Source organism: Armigeres subalbatus, chromosome 2, assembly GCF_024139115.2.
Source record: "Armigeres subalbatus isolate Guangzhou_Male chromosome 2, GZ_Asu_2, whole genome shotgun sequence".
Classification (NCBI taxonomy): domain Eukaryota; kingdom Metazoa; phylum Arthropoda; class Insecta; order Diptera; family Culicidae; genus Armigeres; species Armigeres subalbatus.
Window position 1 is genome coordinate 374880 of NC_085140.1, and position 22479 is coordinate 397358.

At 38.5% G+C, this 22479-nt stretch overlaps 2 protein-coding genes and 1 long non-coding RNA gene across 3 annotated transcripts; 2 read left to right on the forward strand and 1 right to left on the reverse strand.

Moving 5' to 3' along the window:
• The first annotated feature begins 11607 nt into the window (after positions 1 to 11607).
• Positions 11608 to 14113, forward strand: LOC134213913 (inositol polyphosphate 1-phosphatase). Its single transcript, XM_062693381.1, has 3 exons — positions 11608 to 12052; positions 12107 to 12229; positions 12292 to 14113. The coding sequence occupies exons 1-3, from the start codon at positions 11843 to 11845 to the stop codon at positions 13042 to 13044; spliced, it is 1086 nt and encodes a 361-aa protein (XP_062549365.1). The 5' UTR covers positions 11608 to 11842; the 3' UTR covers positions 13045 to 14113.
• Positions 14114 to 16320: 2207 nt separating this feature from the next.
• Positions 16321 to 17237, reverse strand: LOC134213914 (uncharacterized). The gene is made up of 3 exons (XR_009979565.1): positions 17117 to 17237; positions 16605 to 16675; positions 16321 to 16528 (listed from the first exon to the last, which is right to left on the reverse strand). It is a non-coding gene; the product is annotated as an uncharacterized LOC134213914 (long non-coding RNA).
• A 2600-nt stretch (positions 17238 to 19837) lies between these two features.
• LOC134217375 (abl interactor 2) lies at positions 19838 to 22361 on the forward strand. The gene is made up of 5 exons (XM_062696116.1): positions 19838 to 19995; positions 20074 to 20216; positions 20758 to 21551; positions 21766 to 22183; positions 22244 to 22361. Exons 2-4 carry the CDS (start codon positions 20101 to 20103, stop codon positions 22173 to 22175), a joined length of 1320 nt encoding a protein of 439 aa, XP_062552100.1. The 5' UTR covers positions 19838 to 19995; positions 20074 to 20100; the 3' UTR covers positions 22176 to 22183; positions 22244 to 22361.
• Positions 22362 to 22479: the final 118 nt, after the last annotated feature.

Genomic DNA, 22479 nt, shown 5'->3' on the forward strand with positions numbered 1-22479 from the left:
GTGACGCAGGAGATCTTGATGTTTCCTTGGATAATGATGACCTTTACAACAATGATGGCCAAAACGCACCGAATCATCCAGTAGTCTGTTTGCCTACTGCTTCTTTTACCGGAATGAATGCTAGAACTATCACCGAAACCGAGACTTTCAACAATGCCACTGCCCCTGCCGCCGCTCCAGCCACCACCGCACTCGCCACCACCACTACCTCAACCACTAGTCGAGTAATTGCCACCACGTCCACCGCCGAACCAGCCACCGTCACTTTCTCCGCTGCTGCTACCTCAAATCCTGCCTCCACTACCACTATCTACGCCAGTGTGATTTCCAGGACTACTGCTGCTGCAAACACTGCTACTCGTCCTGCTGCTGTTGCAAATACCGAAATTCGCTCTGCTGCACCATCAACATGTGAAGTGCCACATGACTGTCGATTAAAGGTAGTTAACAGGAATCGTCCCCCAGTGCGCCAAATACCTACCGAAGAAACTATGAAATCATTCTACGTCACACCGTTCCACATTGAACAATCTGAGGAAGACATCATCGAGTATCTCCGCGAGACCATTAATATCGACAAATCTTCGCTTAAATGTGTTAAACTCGTCCCGCGAAATAAGGACATTAACGAACTATCCTTCGTGTCGTTCAAGTTATCTGTTTCGGAAGATCTTGCCACAGTTATCAATGATACATTTTATTGGCCAGAGGGTGTCGAAATTCGCGAGTTTCAGCCAAAAAACGACAATGTACCCAGACGAATAGTCTCGACATAATCATACCAACGTACTATCTGATTCTAATTTATTAGTAACTGCTCCATTACTCCCTCCATGTTTGGACATGTCAATTTACGAGTCAAAAATTAAGTTCCATTATTTTGATTACATGCACATGAGAAACTCACTTGAGAAACAGTCTAAAAACTTCATCAAAATTGGACTTCATAATGCGAGGAGTTTGGGAAGTAACATAGATAACTATCGTTCTTTCTTAGAGAATTCTAAATTAGATGTTCTGTCTATTACTGAAACCTGGCTTAAACCATCAATTACTAATAAGTCTATTGAACTCGATGGATACAAAATCATCAGATCTGATCGTCAAAACAAAAATAAATCAAGAGGAGGAGGAGTTGCCTTCTACCTTAAGAAAAATGTTAAATGCACCGTTATCGCAAAACCTGAAACTGAAAGTGAAATTGATTATTTGTTTATTAAACTTAAGCATGCCAATTTAGTCTGCGGTGTCGTCTATAAACCCCCGGACGTTAATATTTCAAAACTAGACACAATTTTCAGTGTAGTTTCAGAAATTTCATCTTCAAATCCCAATGTTCTGTTGATGGGTGATTTCAACATTGATCTGATGAAACGCGATTCAAACAAGACTGTGAAACTAATTGATTATTTAACATCATTTGATTTCAAACTTGTCTCTACTCATCCAACTTGCCGTAGGCCCGGTTCTTCATCGACCATTGATCTGTTTACAGGTAATTGCATGGACAGTTTGAACAATGTGTACCAGTCGTCAGTGGGAGGAATCAGCGATCACGATTTTATTTGTGTTGATTATAAGTTTAGGCTATCTAAAACTTCTACTGATTCTTATTGGACTCGTGAATATCATAAAAATGATAAACTCGATTATTGCTGATCTTCGTTGTGTCAATTTCGATAATGTCTACAACTGTGTGGGAATCAACGAAAAGCTTCGGTGTTCCAATGATTTACTTTACTCCGTTCTTAACATACATGCCCCACTCAAGAAAAAGACGACCAAAGATCCAAGAAATCCTTGGATCAACAAGTATGCTAATCGATTGATTAAAAATCGCTCCGAAGCCTATGAGTGCTGGAAACGGGACCAAGGTAACCAGAATAAATGGAAAAATTTCACCTGCCTTCGTAACTTGGCCAACCGTGAAATCAAACGCACAAAACAAGAATATTTTAACTCTCAACTTAGTGCTGATCTTCCTGCAAAGCAGTTGTGGAAAAACATTAAACGATTGGGCTTGAAACAAACGAACACTCATGTAGGTGGAGGTGACGTAACTGCTGATTCCCTGAATATGTTTTTGCAGCACACTTCCCGCCCCTTAGTTTCAATCAAAGTGAAGATGTTGAAACACAACCAAAGTTTTCATTCAGATGTGTAACTAGTGATGAAGTTTTAGCTGAGTTCGCCACTGCCTCATGCGATGCTGTAGGAAACGACTTTATTCCATTGAATGTTTTAAAAATTTCTTTAGGTGTCACTCTTACGTACATTACTGATATTTTCAATTGCTGCATTACATCATCCGAATTTCCTGTCGTTTGGAAAATTGCTAAAGTTATTCCAATTAGTAAGATTGATAATCCATGTATCGAAAAAGATTATCGTCCAATAAGCATCCTTTGCGCTCTTTCTAAAGTTTTTGAGTCAGTACTTTCTAAACAACTGAATGAATATTTAATCCGAAATAACCTGCTATGCGCTTTCCAATCGGGGTATCGGAAGGCATGTAGTACAGTGACTGCACTGATTAATATTGAAAATGACATAAGGGAAGCACTAGATAAAAAATGATCACTATCCTTACGCTCTTAGATTTTAGTAAGGCATTTGATTCTATTAACCACCGACGATTATGTGAAAAGTTGAAACACAATTTCCACTTAGACCATTTCTCCTCAAATTTAATTCTATCCTATCTTTCCAATCGGTTGCAGTATGTCGACTACAATAATCATCAATCCGAAATTATTGCAGTCCAAACTGGGGTACCACAAGGCTCAATACTCGGTCCATTACTCTTCTCGATGTTTATAAACGACTTACCATTGAGTTTATCTTTCTGTAAATTTCACCTATATGCGGATGATTGTCAGCTGTACATCTCCGGAGAACCTAGCACCGCACCTGAAATCGTTTGTCGGATGAACTCAGATGTTCAAAATATTTTAGAGTGGTGTGAACAGAATGGACTGATTCTTAACGTGAAAAAACACAGACTATAATTTTTCACACTAAACGTGCAACCTTACCTTTTGTTCCTCTAATTAAAGTTGGAAACGATTTCATCACGTATTCTAATGTGGTTAAAAATCTTGGCATTCTTATGGATTCAAATTTAAATTGGACAAACCAGACAAACGCTGTTTCCAGTAAAGTCTACAACGCCTTGCACTCCCTACTTTTGCTGCGGCATTGTACTCCTCAACACATCAGGATTCAACTTGCCAAGTCACTTTTAGTACCTCTATTCGATTATGGAGACATATTGTTTGGTCTTGTATCAAAGGCAAATCTCAAAAACTAAACCAGGCTTTCAATGCAGTTGAAAGATACGCATACAATCTGAAAAATATGACCGTATATCAGCCAATAAGAAGTCTTTACTTGGTTGTGATTTTATGAATCATCTTAAGCTAAGAACATGCATCCAAAAATATAAAATTATAAATGACCCCCCAATTTACCTCCGAAACTTCTTCAAGGTTGCCCGCTCTTTCCGAGCATTACTACTTATTGTTCCCGGAGCCCTTTCTAATAATTTTAGAGATTCTTTTCGTGCCCGTGCTGTCAAAATTTGGAACGAATTACCTCGTAATCATAGAAGCGAAACGACATTTGTCTCTTTCAAACGAAATATGAGCATTCACTTCAATTCCCAATAGTACTTTGGTATGAAATTGCTTATTTTATTGTGTTAGAAAATAGTACATAGTTGCGTAAGCTTTGAAAACTGTTATGTGGTTATTTATGCGATTATAAAGATTATGTAGATAAATAAAATTAAAATAAATAAAATAAAATTAAAATTAAAATTAAGTATGGGGCTAAAAATTTGTTCTTGTGCTGCATGGGCCAAATGTCATTCTATGAATGTTAGTGTCATTCTATCGATTGAAATGGCTTATTGTTTGCTGCACAAAAATGTAAATAAAAGGTTTACAAACAAAATAAAAATATGTTGGAGATCAGGAAAGCATGCTCTTTATGTTAAACTATAAAAAACATCATATTTTTCTTTGCTAAACAACACAATTGTGAAAAGAGTAATACTAAAAATCCACACATATTTATTGGCAAAAATCCATAGATTTAACTTATGATTTATATCAGCGCACATATAACCATTCTCCACGCGAACTACTAATAAAATAGATGTCCAAATAAACTTTATGTGTTGTCTCGGATTAGCAATTATTTAATTTATGTGTGGTTCAATATCGATTATATTAGGATGAAGCTATTGCAAAAATTTATAACGGCGACACATATATCTTATATAGATATTTTTGGCAGTGTTGCATTGGTGACAGGCTCTGTTCAAATATTAATTTACGTAATGCGAAAAACGCAAAGAACCCCCCATCCCCTCAACTTCTTCTTTTTCTTATTGGCATTACATCCCCACACTGGAACAGAGCCGCCTCGCAGCTTAGTGTTCATTAAAACACTCCCACAGTTATTAACTGCGAGGTTTCTAAGCCAAGTTACCATTTTTGCAATCGTATATCATGAGGCTAATACTAATGACACACTGGTGGTACAAGTACCATGGTACAAGAATCTTGAAATGAGTACCATACCAATTATTGTCTTTATTAAAGATAGTCTTGGAATAATTTTCTTGTTCTCTTGTACCATGGTACAAGTACCACAGGTGTGTCCTTAGTATAACTCGATGATACTTTTATGCCCAGGGAAGTCGAGACGATTTCCAATCTGAAAATTGCCTAGACCAGCACCGGGAATCGAACCCAGCCACCCTCAGCATGGTCTTGCTTTGTAGCCGCGTGTCTTACCGCACGGCTAATGAGGGTCCATCCCCTCAACTAAACGTGAATAAAAAACCTTATCCAGCATTTTACGTGCAGTAATGGCCGCCAAAATTTAACTAATTTTCTGGTAGGGTGCAATCGATTTGACGTTTGGCTTGTGTCGTTTGACATCGTAGCGATCATCATCATCATGAATTAATCATCATGATGATGGAAACTTATCGTTTTTGTGTCAGTCGACACAATCCAAACTTCAAACTGCGTCCACCCTACCAAAAACTGAGCTTGATTGTGGCGGCCATTAGCCTTCGTAAAATGCTGGATAAGTTATGGCAACAACCTATTCGAAAATACTAATACACTTCATTAGAGTAGAGTGGGGTAAGAGTACGCACTTAGTTTTCAATCGATCATGTGGCCCTTATGAAGCAAGCTTCTGCATATCAAATCAGTGTCGATGATTCATATACTCTTCCTTCATGTTACCCAGTGGAAAAAATATTGAAATTATTAAGATTCGTTTTAGTAGAACCCTTATTGCAAGACAAGTGAAAAACGCACTCTTACCCCACCGGTGGGGTAAAAGTGCGCATCGGGTGGGGTAAGAGTACGCATTTATCCAATAAGGTGCTTTAAGTATATATCAACACAAATAAGAGTTAATAACATTTAATTGATGTTTAATGAGCATATATTAGGGAATGTTTAAAGATTACGTAACTCTTAAAGGGGGAGGAGGTCCTAAAAATGTGCACTTTCATACGAAAAACCATTGTTTTTTATATATACAAAAAACTACAGAGGTAAAAATATATATGGGGTTTCGCGTGGCGTATACAAAGGCATTTTTCTTAAAGAAAGTCTACCAATCACGTAACGTAAAATTTGGCTATTTCATCACCCCTCCCCCCTATCTTACACTATTTGTATGAATCCTCTAAAAAATATATGGATCGTCACTCATCTCACAACCCCTCCCAGCTAAACGTTGCGTAATTTATGAATGTTTCTTTTGATTAAATGAAAGTATCATTTAGATGAAGTTGTGTTTTCGTACTATGTTTAGCTGCACAACAAGTCCTAATACAATTTCATTATTTCGCTTCAGTGCTTTGTTCGCTAAGTCCTTTCTAACACCGAATTACTTCAACTTATCCTAAAACTTGAGATAATTTTGAATTCTGTCCCTTTTTCTTAGTTGTGAATCTTTACGCTTTGGAAGAAGTCTTCTTTCGGCCGGAGATACGGGTTTGACATCATAACTTGAAGATTCATATGCGTACTCTTGCCCCACCGGTTCCTGCGTACTTTTACCCCACAGTCCCAAAAATTATTGAAGTAATGGTTTTGACTTCTTGGAAAACCAACCGGATTGGTGTTCTGTACCATAAAGTACTCTATACAATAGGTTATCGAAATGGTATAATGTTCACCTGATTGAACGTATATATGGTAATGAAATACTAGTTGCGGAAATCCAATTATTTTTAGCAAAATGACCAAAAGATTATCTAACTTCATATCTCCCTTGTTGTTTATTCAAATCGTTTACAATTACACAAGATAATAGTTGGCCAGAATACCTGTCAAACTGATGCAGTGCTGCTAGTTTATCTTTTTTTATTACTTCAAAAAATCGAAAACGTACTCTTACCCCACGCGCACTCTTGCCCCACTCTATTGTAGGGTGCTGTCAATATGATACACCGCGCGGCTTTTGTAATGTTTCCAAAAGCTCATTTGCACAAGATTCCACGCGGCGTTTCCCATTCGAAAGGAACAACCGCACCCTAGGAAACGCCGCAATGTTATCTCCCCATAAGAATCGAGTATACGGGCAGCAGAAAGTGCGGTGCGTCGTTTCCTTTGGGGTGCACCGCGTGTACTTTTGGGCAAATGCGTCAATACTCTATGCCACCTAATGAATGTGAAATCAGGAGTGATTCAGTTTTATTCTAAATTTTCGACCACTATTCTAGTTTGAATCTGGAGCAAAATAGAACAAACTCGCTGGTTTCCCCAGCAGTGTTCTATTCATGTTTTTCAAATATTCAAATAATTGAAATCATTATGTTACTGCCAAGAAAGGCACCGGAATTGCAAAGTGGATTGATCCGTAGATAAAATGACGCATCCATACACCAAAACAATTGAAAAATATTTGAATCTCGTGATTCAATCGTGGTTCAAATCTGCAGAAAATAGAACGGAGCGTTATACCAGTTATATTTCTAGAACAGTTGCTGGGAAAATTAATGTTCCAGATTCATATTCAAACTGACAGCCCCGAACGATTTGAATCACTGCTGATTTTACTCTAATAATATTCATAAGTTCAAGACAAAATTTTCAAAACGACTTATCTGCTTTTGTAAACAAAGATTCAAACGACGATTTGACGAATCTGACAACTCTCCCACGCAAACCAACGCCATCAACAGGTAGCGAAAACCTTCACCTACCTATTGGTGGTGTTGGTTTGCGTGGGAGAGCTATCAGATTCGTCAAATCGTCGTTTGAATATTTGTTTACAAAAGCAGATAAGTCGTTTTGAAAATTTTGTCTTGAGTTATTGAAAAGTACACAGAAAGAAATGTTGCGGTGGAAACTACCATTCCGAGGGTTATTTTTAGAATACGCACCAACGATTTTCAGCAGATAACAAAACCGTTAACCGTGGTTTGGCGTTTCATTTCTGCTATAATCGGGAGACTTGGTTTTCGACGAAAAAGAAGAAGTAGATTTCGCCCAGAGCTTGATTCATCGAGGGCGACGCTGAGAGGGTAGTGACATTGTAAACCGATGATAATGTAAATCGTAACAATAGCTGTTGTTTCGTGTCAATAGTGACAACAACACAGCAAATCGTTTTCGATTATGCGGGAATTATGTTCTAAAACTGTGTAATAGGACATTATATTATTTTAATCTGCATGAAAAACAGTGCTCAATTTTGAGAAATAATAAGATTATTGAGTTTATAAAATTTTGTTCACAGTTGATTTGATAGATCTTATGGCCATTCTGCTGGCGACGATTTTGGCGTCAATTTGCTTTGCGGCGATTTAAAATCGTCGTGGCTGATAAGGTTGACAATTGATAATATCATTAGCTCGCACGAGTGATTTGCTTGCAACATCTGAAGGAGCCTGTGGCCCATAACCTGATAGCAGAGCAAATGAAAACTCGACTAGTCAGTTACAATAAGATTACTAGTGGTGAGTATAGATAGTAGAATCTATAGATGAGCGAAAGCATGGCTGAGTCGATTTTTTTGACCGTGCACATGCGCATATGACGTCACAGCCCTTAACATTTGCATTGACATCGTGACGTCATGCTCGTTTGGAGACACGTTTGACAGTTCGTTTGGAGACAGAGGATTTATCTTCGCTCATCTATATATTCCACTATCTATAGTGGTGAGTATGAGCCGTTATTTAGCCGTTCATTACTTGACACTTTACCTAAACATAAGGTGATTATACAATCAAGCCAAGTGATGAATTTCAAATTCACCATACGGTTTCTACTCCTATTATTAAAAGTTCAAATCTAGCGTAATAATTTTTGTACAATGCTGAAATAAAAGTCGCTTGTTCAGCACAAGTAAGCAAACGATCTACAGATGTTTCATCCCCATGGGCGATGTGGTTCTCTCAATTCGTGTTCTTGAAAAATCACTAGAAATAGCACGTGGTTTCCAAGATGGCCGATTTGTGGCTTTGTTGTATAACTACCTTAAATGACAGCGCTACGACGGTGATCAAAATACTCGCGCCCCCGCAATGATGCTCTTAGAAGAGCAAACCGAAAGTGAATTTATTAAATAATTTTAATATTAAATGTCTACTATGCTAACAAACGCTTACTATGCTAACTTTAATGAAACTCGTGTTTATTTCCGCGTACCAATAACCAACATACCTGTTTACCTGGTATGTAACCTGGTATGTATGGTAACCTGTTTACGCCATGACTCTCGCATGTGTAATCACAGGGCCGCACTCGGTACCAACATCTGTTACGAGAAAGCTTTCGTTCTAACTGGAAACCGAACTACAATTCAGGAACTTGCAGGCGGGTGCTAAGCTATCAAATTTTTGTTGCCACCAATCGAGCGAATGCCGACGGCACTAACACCAAGCCGTAGTCTATGAAAAATAAACACAGTGAGTGAGTGAGTGAGAATGTTCTGAAACGCACAAAGTTTGGATAATGCAAGAAACAACTGTTTCTGCTCAGCACAGAGTTTCTTCTACCAACATAATTATTTATCTGCATATTTCGCGTAAGTAATAAAGTGAAAACACTACATATTTACGGATTTGGTGTATTTTTGTTCGTTGCTATCTTTAATTTAATATGTGCTTTCGACACCACTCTCTCTTGTAAAAACGGTAAACAATACAAATTTTTACAAATGCCACCACAATTTATGATAGTATATGAGGATTTTGACATTGGAGTATAAATTTATGCGCCAAATAAGAGGGTACTGTCCTCGGTACTGTCATACTTGCCAAACTCCATATGAAAAAAATCCGTTGTCGCCCCTCTGGAAGCCTGTGTGCGATTTAGCGAGAAATTCAATAAGATAAAACTGACAAACGCCACGCTCTCTTTGTCAGAGAGAATGATTAAATCAAAGAACAAAGAAATAAATTTGCTTTATTTTCAATTGCTTTGTTGCTGACAGTCATGCTCTTCCTGACCCTGAATTCACGTTTGATGGAAATCTTGAAGAAGCGCTGAAGAATCAATCGGATCGAATCTGTTTCCGCATCATTCATGCCAATTCAAAAAAATCACAAAAGTATCTGAAATTTTATAACAAAATGATTCTACGTTCGATCATAGTACAGCGAATACTTATCAAATTCAAGAAAAAATAAGTAATATTTATTGTGGCCTTCCATGAACAGCGCACCCTACTAATAAATACTGCTTCGCTCTTGTCGTATCCATACAACAAACCCTCGTCCAGGCCAGTCACTTTTTAATGAAAACCGGCATCAAAAGCCGATGATCAAGAAGCGTGCTTATGCTCCACACACCCGTTTCAAATCACTCAGAGACTGAATAAAATTGTATTGCATACTCTTTTTTTCTCACGGAAATCTTACTCAATTTTAGTAAAAAGTGATGTGATTGTGATTTGAAACGGGCGTGCAAGAAACGAACAGTGAATTACCAAACGTTCTCTTCGCTCTATTCTCCTTTGCCAGATGCATGTTAGCTCTTTCATGAACATTGAGCATCATGTAAACCAAGCTTTTCATACTATTTTATTATATTGTTTTCCATTTAAACCTTGTTAAGGAAAAAAAAACAAGAATAAATATTAGATTATGAATAAACATATAAATAAACAAATGCTTCAAATCTCAAATTTAATTTTAAGCATATAAATACTCTACTTAAATTTAACTCTGTATTATCGCACAAGTGAGAAAATATGGAAGCGTCGAAGAATATGACTTTGCTGCAGTCTGAACGCCTCGTAATTATTGGATACCCTCTCACTTTCCAAATCGATAAATTTCGTGATAAATAGCCTAATCAGAGTAGGTTATTAAAGTAACCTGAGTTTGCTGGAAATCATTGAAGTTCATAAATATTTGTGAACTAGCGTAATTGTGGAACAAATTGGTAATTTTTGCAACCCAGTATTCGGAGGTGACTTCTTGCAAAGCGGGATTTCACGCACACCAGCGAATTCCGATAAGAATAATTCACCTATAAGACTTTTATTAGATAGATCGATTCAAATGTGTTGCTCGTGGATATCTGTTTGACAAGTTATACTATGTCTATTCCATGTCGCATTGTAAATTTTACCTGTTTTATTCTTCATTTACAATTTTCAATTAATATTATTCAATTCAATCCATACTACATTTCTAAGCATAAAATAATAGAGAAAACATGAACGAAAAGTGAAACGTTAAATACAAACATTATGCTGTGTTCGAACCTAATGGAATGTTTACGCAAAATCATACAAAAACATCACATGTAAATAATTGGGCGGCTCGGAACCCCTTTCATAAAATACCTTATTGCTTACTTACAAATAAATATGTTGTGCTATCTAATCCAATCTAATTCCATAATTTTTCTTCTCACTTGAATGAAAAGAAAGTTGAACATGAATTCTTGGCAAGTCAATTGAATTCAACTGAGTTGTGGAATTCACTTGCCCTGTCAAAACGTAGCATTATTGACCATTTCAAAAGTAATAGAGGTAATAAACTATGAAAGAAGATTGTCGCTGTCGTCACTGGATAGGGCGCTAAACGAAGGATAAGTCAGAATGTTTTGACAGTTGTATACCTAACATGTTTAAGGACGAGAGCACTGCATGGTTCCCATGGGAACCGTAGCGATAATCTTTCTTTATGGTTTATCACCTCTATTTTTCATATACATGCATCTCGAACTTAGCACTGAATCATGAGCAGATGAGCACGTTCAATAATATAAAAAGAGTGTCGTTCAAAGTTTGTATCCTGCTGTTTAGGTCGATAAATGCGCACTGCTAAGCGGGTTTGTCGGAAAGCGAAGAAATTGTGAAGCATTATTTTCATTTGTTATTCATTTATGATTTTATGATGCTTAAATTTATAGATCCTTGTTCAAATGATATCCATACCAATCATATGCGATGAAACAGTAAAACTGATTCCATCCATTTAAATAAAAGTATTCCTATAGGATCCAGCATCGTATTCATATAAGAATACAATACAAACGTACCACCAGTATGAGACGAAGATTTTCAAGCTTTCCCATTTCCTCTATCAAGGATATACATATAGCGATTGCTATGTCTCCCATTGATTGGTGAAAATATATAGTAGAGACTTTTCGCAACTGCACAGTATATCCTGGAACTCCCTTAACTCTCCGTATAGCATTACAATTCCCCTTCCTATTGTCTGTGATTAATCTCCCGAAGGTTGTGTAGTGCATTAGACACGATTATTCACCATTAAACAGAGCCTGAGATAGTTTTCGCTTAAAATATCATCCTTTGAAGTGCTCTGTGAAGTGCTAAGAAAATGTCAGCCACCCAACTACTTCAGGAATTGATAAAAGCATCTGAAAAAGCGGCAAACATAGCCAGGGTTTGTCGCAAAGATGAACACTTATTTGGATTACTTATACAAGAAAAACCTAAAGATGAGTCAAATTCAAGATTTGAACATGACTTTAAAACCTTGGCTGATTGTTTGATCCAGGAAACTGTTAAATATGACATCGGAAAACTGGTAACATATATGTTTATATTCTACAGAAACTACGTCTAAACAAATTTCAAATAGTTTCCAGAACTTCGAGCAAACATTCGAGGAGAAGAGAATCCTAATTTTACTAATGCTTGCGGAGATTCTGTTGTTATTTCAGTTTCAGATGATAGAAATGAAACTACGGAAAATCTTCAGAAGGTTGTATACATATTCAGCATTGAAACATGCAACAGTGTAAATGTTACGTAAACATATTTCAGGTTTTGAATGGTGACAAAACCGCTGCTTTACGTCTGGTCGAGGAGGTGTATCGAGAAATCGATTTGGATTATGACAAGTTGCAAATTCCTAGTGAATCCGTGTCACTTGACCATGAGATTTCTGAATTGGGAATTTGGATTGACCCAATTGATGCCACGGCAGAATATATTCAAGCGAAAGAAAAATATTCAAAATTTCAAAATATCATGGCGTCAGGACTGAAGTGTGTGACTGTTCTTATTGGCGTATTTGAGACTGTACAAGGCAATCCAATTATTGGCGTTGTGAATCAACCCTTTGCCGATGAACCAGAAACGAACGAATTTGAGGGGAAAGTATACTGGGGTCTTACAATTGGTGATTTGAAATACAACAATATCGTATCTATCGAAACTGAAGACAGAATAGCTGTTTTATCTCCTACAGAACAATCAAAATACGTAGAGTTTCTTAAGAAACAATTAAAATACGATATTGTATACTCATCTGGTGCTGGTTATAAAATATTGAAAGTTTGCACTGGAGAAGCAGAGCTGTTTTTGCTAAGCCGAGCTAACACTTACAAGTGGGATACTTGCGCCCCTCAAGCGATTTTACGTTCGTTAGATGGAGAATTGTTTGATTTGCAAGATACACTCGTGAATAAATCTCTGAAGAAAATTTCATATCGTGATACCAAGATCACTCGTAATACAGGTGGTTTAATCGCATATCGAAACATCGAAAAATTCAAAGATTTTCTCAAAATGTAAATAGAGCCCAAACCCACCTTTTATTGTATGCCACAAAGAAAAATGTATTGAAAAGAGTAAACATTATTAATCCCAATCAATTTATTGGAAATAGCGGCTGTTGGTTGTTGTCGTACTTACCATATTGAATGTTGAGCAATAGATAAATTACTTAACGTATACTGTCCCAGAGGATTATATCAAAATCCTAATGCCGAATATAAAATCGAATAGCTTACATTATGAAATATGTTATTGCTTATTTATAATTATAGATCTCAAAGAGTATATCGTATTCTGAACTAATAGTACAAAACTAAATCTCAACACATGATTCTATATTTCTTGCAAATTTTAAAATTGATTCTAAAATTATTCTAATAATATTTATGTCTTAAACTTCATTTCGATCATTATGTTTGTGTATATTTTCTTGGGACTCAATTCTAATAATTCATCTATATACCATGTTCCTATACTTTCAGCGTTAACTGACTCGGATAGAGATTATTGATTAGACCTATCCCTTTTGATTCCCATGGTTTTTGAGCCATCGTTATATATTGAGTCAAAATCCATAACGAATATTTAACATTTGATGTCTAAAAGTGATAAATCGATATTATTAAAATGCTGATAATATTCGTATTAGACAGAAGATGCTTTTCCAAATGATGCATTATAATACTAGCAGAAGTGTCAGCACTATCGAGATGGTACTACAATAACAAAGATATCGTTCAGAGAGTTGTTCTATAATCTGTGAATATGTTTAAAAATAGAATGCAATAGGGAAACATGATGCGTGATGCTATTTAGATGACTTTTAGATTGATGCATTTATTGTATTATGGATCCGTTATCCAGGTATCCGTTTCAGATCATGTAGCTGTTTTGCAGAAATATATATATATACAAGTATCGATAATCATTCAGCAAATGAGTGTTAGCAAGAAACGAATATTGAACAAGCATCAATTAGCGAAGCTTTAATGTATATTTAGAAATAGCTGGGCATTAAAAATGCCAGACAATGTTTATGGTGTAAATGTCATTTAACCAACACTAAATAAAATATTTGTGAAATCAAGATGCTATTGTTTGTTTCATTCAGTCAGCTTTGCAGCAATGTCATAGCTCTATGGATTTGTTAACTCATTAGACATCGATCCCAATTTGTCTGATCGACACGACGGGTAAACTGCTCGAGAGGATCATCCTCAACAAGCTCACCCCGTACGCAGAGGGTACGGATGGCCTGTCGAGAAACCAGTTTGGTTTTCGGAAGGGTAAGTCCACGGTGGACGCTATCAATTCAGTCCTCAAGACTGCAGTGGTAGCGATCCAACGGAAAAGGCGAGGAATTCGATACTGTGCGTTGGTGACACTGGACGTGAAGAACGCATTCAACAGCGCAAGCTGGGATGCCATCGCGCTCTCGTTACACCGGCTTAGCCTGCCGGTGGGACTGTACCGGATCTTGGAAAGCTACTTCCAGAACCGTGTGCTGCTATACGAGACCGATGCCGGTCAGAAAAGTGTTCCTATTACCGCAGGAGTCCCGCAAGGGTCAATCCTGGGCCCGGTACTATGGAACCTGATGTATGACAGGGTTCTGAAGCTAAAGTTCCCTCCTGGTGTGAAGATTGTCGGCTTTGCTGACGATGTAACCCTAGAGGTCTACGGGGAGTCAATCCCCGAAGTAGAGCTAACCGCAGAACACGCGATCAGCACTGTGGCGGACTGGATGAGTGCGAGAGGCCTTGAGCTCGCTCAACATAAGACGGAGGTGGTTATCGTCAGCAACCGTAAGTCGGCACAACATGCAGTGGTACACGTGGGAGACGTCGCGATCACTTCAAAGCGGAGTCTGAAGATTCTTAGGGTCATCATAGACGACAAGCTTACCTACGGTAGCCATGTCAAATATGCGTGCAAGAAGGCTTCGACTGCTGTGGCGGCATTATCGAGGATGATGTCCAACAGCTCCAAGGTGTGCGCCAGTAGACGTAGGCTACTGGTAGGCGTTGCCGCATCTATTCTTAGGTACGGCGGCCCGTCCTGGGCAAAAGCACTGGGGGTAACCAGTTACCTGCAGAAACTGGAGACTTGATGTGTCTCAGGGTGATATCGGCCTACCGCACGGTATCGCACGGCGCATCCTGCGTGATAGCGAGTATGATGCCAGTCGGGCTGGTCATCCGGGAAGACGAGGAGTGTTTTGACCTACGTGGCACCAGAGGAGCCCGCGAGCGTACCAGGGTGACTTCGGTTGCCAGATGGCAGCGCGAGTGGGATAACTCCTCGAAAGGTAGGTGGACCCACCGGCTGATTCCTAACATATCAAGCTGGGTGGGGAGACCCCATGGGGAGGTTCACTTCCGTCTGACACAATTCCTGTCAGGCCATGGCTGTTTCCGACAGTACCATCACAGGTTTGGGCACGCGGAGGTCCCCGTCTGCCCTGACTGCCCAGGTGTTGACGAAACTGCAGAGCACATACTGTTCGTATGTCCTCGTTTCGACGTCGAAAGAAGAGCAATGCTAGACGTTTGCGGCCTTATCCAGAGAATGTGTCAAGCGGTGGAGAAGTGGAACGCAGTCTCGACTGCAACCACTCAGATTGCCTGCAGCTTGCAGAGAATCTGGCGCGCCAAGCAGCAATCGACAAGCATCCCGGATAAAAAATATCATTAAAATATCATAAATTTTATTGTTACAACACCATTTAAAACATAGTTTTTACCATTGAATATAATGGAATTTTGACAATAAAATCACATGAGAAATAATGGTTTTCCACGATAAAATGAATGGTAAATGGGACTTTTACAATTAAAAAGGGGGGTTGTTATGTATCTTTACAATAAAAAAATCGAAAATTTTCCATACAAAATTTTGAGCAAAACAATTGATTTTACGGTTCTTCAATGGGCTGATTTCGAGCGACAAAATAATAGAAAACATTGTGTTTTAAATGTTTTCAATTACTGTTTCTATTGTTTTACAATAGAAATACAACAGGATTTAGAATACATTATACTCCAACATTACAATAAAAATACAATACAATTATTTGTTTTATAAATTATTTTATTTTCAATTCAATTTCAAATCAGTTTAATACTAAGGACACACCTGTGGTACTTGTGCCATGGTACAAGAGATCAAGAAAATTATTCCAAGACTATCTTTAATTAAGACATTAATTGGTATGGTATTCATTTCAAGATTCTTGTACCATGGTACTTGTACCACCAGTGTGTCATTAGTATAAGCTTCATTTTCACTCATTTTACCTCGCTTTGCTGTCGGGACCGAACCGAACTTTCTTCCAAAGTTTTATCTGTCAAACTAATTGATGCGTTGTTTAGCGCATCTTTAGGCGAATCCAGCGCACTACTTTCGAAGTTGGGTAAGTTGCCTGTATCTGGAGTAAAATCCAACTTCGGTATAAAAAGCGTACTAACTTTGTTCCGGATAGACAATACATGTAGTTATAAACCTGTGAAAAATATAAATTATAAAAGAATGTTAGTTTTATTACAAAAAATACGGCGAGAAGAAAAGAAAAAAAATACCTGCATCAGTTCTTATTATATCCCGTTGGTGAGATTGGCCAAGCATCAGTATATCATCATAAGCTTCATTTCTGTAAAGGAACAAGGATACATGTTACCAGGTATGTCATCAGGTATTATGACGATATTTTTTTTTATTTATTTTTTGTTCGGGATGAACCACTGCGTCCATTATGTACATTAAACTTTTGTGGTATAAGATTACGATTACCGGTGGGGAGTATAAGCCGTTTGCCAGCTCAGTATTATTACTTGACACTTTACCGGTCGCTACTAAACGCGCTAGGTGACCAAAATTGGCAGCGCGATAACACCGTTGCTATTTGATGAACTATCAATAATGTCAAACATCACCGGTACGGAATGCAGCCACCAAAATGATAACCGAAAATAGTAACCGATGCGAAAAAGTTTGACTAATCTAAAATGATAGCACGGCAAGTGTAATCAAAATACTCGCGCTCAGGCCCAGTAATGATGCTCTAACGCGCTCTAGAAATTTAGATACTTACCACGGTACAGAAACCATAGTGATCTACCGTTGCCCAGCACCAGAAACTGTAATGAAAAAGACACTTTCTGCACCATACAGTTTCATTATTTTCATCTCTTCACTAATTATAAACAAAACCGTACACGCTCAAATGAATACAGCCATTCTCCGAGTAAAATGATTAGCAAAAGTTTTTGTTGAATTCCAATTTTTATTGCATAACATTTCTAGACCTGCAATATGAAAATATATTACTTGAGAATCGTTGTTTTTATTCATTATTTTATTCGTTGTCATTATTCAATAAGCAAAGCTATTGTAATTTTATTGTTTTCAATTGTTATTCCAGCAAAATAATAAATCCATGACATATTCCAAAATTATATTAATTCAATTACATTAGACGAATTTCCAGATCATCCAAACTGAATACTTTCATAATTTGTTTAGTTTTTGGATGTGCAATGCCAAACATAAGCGAACAATAAAAATATAATAAAATGTATTGGTAACATTTAAATATATTGTTATGTTAATGTAAGTACAATAAAGATCTTTTACAACCATGAACATTTTACAATAAGCGTACAGAAGTTTGTATTGTTTACCACACAATCTATTGTATTTCAATGGGTTATGTCATTCAAGTTACTGTAAATTTTTATCCGGGATGACTAACTTGTGATTGGTTAGTTAGAGCGAAAGTGCCGAGAAGTGTGTGAATGGTCTGCCCATGCAGAGGTAATGGCGCAGCGGGTGGCAACCGAGATCGTCACCTCGAAGCATGGCAGAAGTGTGAATGAATAGGTGTATGTATGGACTGCACACGCCGCGCTGGGAGTAGCGCAGGAATGTTGGTTCCTACGACTACTGATACCCCGTGGCGTGGCAGAGGAGTGTGGGTGAGCATCCAAGTCAGACTCACATGGTACGAAAGGAATGAGTTGAGTTGAGTTGAGCTAGTCTCATATGGCATGAGCGCAAGGGATGCCAGAGGGAGTGTTAGGTCGAATGACTAGAGAAGTATGTGTCAGCGCGAACTGAATGAAAGAGGTGACACAAAAGTTAGACCCGCACGGCATGATAGAGGTGAGCACACAAGTCAGACTCATAGGAGCGTTAGCGTGTGTGCAAGCATGGAGTGCATGAGCGTGAATCAAGGGTTTGGGTGAGCATACAAGTTAGACCCACATGGCATGAGAAGGGTGGGCACACAAGTCAGACCCACACGGCATGACAGAGGTGCAACAGAGTATGTAGGGTGTGTTTGAGGGTGCGATAGAGCGAGCACCCAAGTCAGACTCGCATGGGACGGGTGCCTGTGTGAGCGAGATTGAGCGAGTACGTTTAGTACTGCCATCCCCCAGAAGTAGTACTGGGAGGTAGTTCCTGGGGAAACGATGGTGGAGCCCAAGGAGTTTAGTCGGTATTACCGGTATGGTCGAGTCCGACACTCCAGTATACGTCCGGCTGGTAGTTTGGCAACTACAATGCGCGTGTACTGGGTTAGTGTGTAAATGCATTCTCCCTTGTAAAAAAAAAGACGTCGATCCAGCATGCAACGTCGATTGACACTATCGAAAACTTTTTTCTTACGAAAAGTTTTGCGACTGAGGTGGGAATCGCACTCGCACTCCGCAGTACAATGCGATTAAAATTACGAAGACAATAGGCAAAGACGAGTGATGTTCGGGTGGCGGCTGATCAATGATTGAATGCGCAAATTGATCCTGACATGGAGAACAGACGCTCAATAAGATTTGCACCTCCGGAGAGCATACGACCATAGTTCCCACCGGGGTTGGTTACCCGATCTTCCCTAAGGTTGCTCGTATCCCGGCCAGCACCGCGGGGAGGTAGGGATAGGAGTTGCTTGGTAAGAGGCTAAGGACCGCGAGATGGGGTCTATTTTATTCCTTCAGGTACGCGAAGTACCAATGGTACGCTTTACCCAGCATTTGCCGTGCCAGTTAGATTGCGGTCCATAAATACTCTGGATTTGTATAATAGAAGTTCGCGGAACCCTTGGAATGGAACGACTGGTATTTTTGGCCGAGTTTTGCCTGGGAAGTTCACCGGAAAATACTCAAACAGACATTATTGCACACGCGATTTCATGGAATTTTGCAAATGACAGAATGCAAACAAAAATATGTTTACGTTATCCCGGCTTAGTATAAATTATAGTTCTTGACAGTATACTGTTTATACTTTATAAGGTATAAAAGTGAATAATGACTGGAAAGATTAATTTTAAATCCGTCACGGATTTATTTTATTTCTGAGTGTACGAACCAATCACCCAAAATGAGCAAATGAGCGCTGAATTCGGGTATACTACCCAGATACTGGGTACCAAAAACAGAAGTACCAAAAATGATGTTGGGTATTGTACTATTGTACCGCGGATGACAGGCGTTTCACTCTCCTGGTCCGCTACTATAGTATACGCCCACCAAATATTTTTTTGATTAAGGTTCTTATTTTCGACATTAGATGCCTTTCGCCATACTGATTTCCAAAAGTTAACTCCTAGTGTGCCGCTGTAAGCACGCTCAAAGCAGGCGATTCTTTGTCATTTTTAGGTTCAATTTGATTTTAATTCACGACCAAAGCCAAAGCCTAAAATAAATATCTTTTTTTCGATCGTAACATTTTTTTGCGTGTGTGGTGAAGGATTTCTCAACAGTGATTTTGAAATGATGAAGGAATCAAGTAAAGTGGAACAGATGACGCATGCAAGAATAGAAGAACCATATGGAAAATGAACTCCTTGCTTTTTGACATCTTGAAAACAAAAAAAAACTAATCACAAAATTTTGATTTGCTGACATTGAATGCATTTTTATACATATTTTCTTAAAAAAACAGTTTTTTCAAGCGTACAATTCTACTAAGGTAAAACTCACGTTACTGTTTAAAAAACGTTAAGTACTTAACTAATCGTTGATTCATATTTACCTTTCAATTTTACAGGTTCGAAAAGCAGCATAGCTAGCAAAAATGGACGATTTGATCACCTTGATTCGGACAGAAATTCCTGAGGGAAGGCAAAATTTGCAGGAAAGTTATACAAATTTGGAGCGAGTTGCTGAATACTGTGAGGACACTTACTATCGGTGAGTATAGAATCGATCTCGGCTCTTAATTTCACTTCTCAAACACTATCGTGGCTGCATTTTTTTGGATAGGTTTCATTTTTCAATGGGTGGGGTTTAGGGTGTTCCAAAAATACAAAAATGGAATAGGATCATTAAATGATATAAAATTTTTATATTATATGAACTTCAAAATAGTTTGAATTTCCAAATATAATTTAAACTAATATAATCCTAGTATGGAACTAACGTCTCTGAATTTTACAATTATCATTAGTTGCATACTAGATTCTCAAGTATAACCGAGGGTTTGAAGTGCATTTAATAAAGTTCTGTAAAAATAAATTAATTACTAGGAGCTATTAAATAACTGTGGTTATATATTACTTATTACGTGTTAAGAACATCTTTCTCATCAACAGATTCGAAGAGATTGAAATTTTTCTGATTCGCCCTAATATGGCGTTTTCTTAGTGCAGGAAGTGCAAATTTCAAAAAATTTACGCTCCATTTATTTCTTTTGCTTGTGATACTATTATTTTTTATCCTCATCTAATTGCAGTTCTGATAACAAGAAGGCGTCTCTGGAGGAAACCAAAAACTACACTACCCAATCGTTGGCTAGTGTTGCATATCAAATCAACACGTTGGCATACAATTTTCTACAGCTGATGGACCTCCAGGCCACCCAGATGGCCGAAATGGAGTCTCAAATGAATCACATTTCGCAGACAGTAATGATCCACAAGGAAAAAGTGGCTCGTAGAGAGATTGGTGTTCTGACGGCTAACAAAGTCAGCACGAGACAGTACAAGATTGTCGCTCCTTTAAATCCCGAGAAACCTATCAAATATGTGCGAAAACCTATTGATTATGGGTTGTTGGATGAGATTGGACATGGCATAGCTTTGACTAATAACAACCAAAAGAAGCACCGCATTTCCAGTCAGGGTTCAATCCAATCCCTCTCAGTGAACAATATTTCGGTTGGTCCGCCACCAACTACAAAGCCACCAACGCCACCGCAGATGACTCGCAGTGCTGGACACACGGGAACTCTCGGTAAGAACGCCAGCAATACGGGCACATTGGGCAAATCATCGAGAGAGTATCGCACCCCACCGGTGGTGATTCCACCGCAAGTTCCATCGCATTATGCTCCCAACTTTCCGGTTGGACATCCTCGACGTACGTCCGGTGGTGGCGGTGGCAGTGGGGAACGCGGCCCAGGCTACAGCGCTCTTCCAATGCCACCGAGTCAGATTGCGATGCACCATCCGCCGCAGGTGGGAATGGTTCACCCGCTGGCAACGACTCAGCACCAGTCGACATTCGATGAGCGCAATAGCATGCCACGTGAGTATTCTGTCTTATTTAGGTATTTGGATAATACTGTAGTGTGGGCTATGTAGCCGAGGTCTTTGGAGTTCCCACTAGAAATTCTTTAAAATTTGCATAGAAAATCCTCCATTTTTTTAAATTTCCAAAGTAAACGAGAAATTTTTGGAATTTCAGCGTGAAATGCAATTTACTTTTTCTTTTGAATTCTAATCTTTGTACTTTCTTGTAGCTCCACCGTCACCGCTTACGGTTACACATGAGATGCCCGATCACGGTCACATAGGCATGCACACGCTTAGTCGGAACATGCCGCGTCCGGGATCTCAATCTCCACCATTGCCACCGCCTCCTCCTCCCGAGGAGTCCGATCACGCTGACTTTGGACGACCGAGGAACACTCAAAGCTTAGTGGCGGCTATCGTTCCGGATGACCAGAACCTTCCCGGCTGGGTACCGAAGAACTACATCGAAAAGGTGGTCGCTATTTACGACTACTATGCCGACAAGGATGATGAGTTGAGCTTCCAAGAGAGCTCTGTTCTGTATGTGTTAAAGAAAAACGACGACGGGTGGTGGGAAGGCGTTATGGATGGCGTAACAGGACTTTTCCCCGGAAATTATGTCGAACCATGCGTATAGATTCAACTGTAAGCTACGATAATTAGTTTAGTTCGATCACTTTTATATTTTAATTTATCTCATTTCAGATTATCGATCGTAAACCAATTTAACATAATATAAACACTATAATGTTATTTAATTTCATTTCATATAAGCATAGAACATCAACAAATTCCAATATATGATACCATGCAATTTATTCAATCCACGTATTATCTATAAACTAACATTAAATCGAAATATACGATAGGCAGTCATCAATATTTAGAAAATGAGTATTTTATTGTTTTTCGAACGTATTCATGACTTTTATTGATACAAT

What these genes read in the sequence shown, in the direction of transcription:
- LOC134213913 (XM_062693381.1), top strand. Translation starts at nt 11,843, where the DNA reads ATGTCAGCCACCCAACTACTTCAGGAATTGATAAAAGCATCTGAAAAA. An exon ending in AATATGACATCGGAAAACTG is followed by an intron (nt 12,053 to 12,106) that starts GTAACATATATG and finishes AATTTCAAATAG; the next exon opens with TTTCCAGAACTTCGAGCAAA. An exon ending in CTACGGAAAATCTTCAGAAG is followed by an intron (nt 12,230 to 12,291) that starts GTTGTATACATA and finishes AACATATTTCAG; the next exon opens with GTTTTGAATGGTGACAAAAC.
- LOC134217375 (XM_062696116.1), top strand. Translation starts at nt 20,101, where the DNA reads ATGGACGATTTGATCACCTTGATTCGGACAGAAATTCCTGAGGGAAGG. An exon ending in TGTGAGGACACTTACTATCG is followed by an intron (nt 20,217 to 20,757) that starts GTGAGTATAGAA and finishes ATCTAATTGCAG; the next exon opens with TTCTGATAACAAGAAGGCGT. An exon ending in TGAGCGCAATAGCATGCCAC is followed by an intron (nt 21,552 to 21,765) that starts GTGAGTATTCTG and finishes ACTTTCTTGTAG; the next exon opens with CTCCACCGTCACCGCTTACG.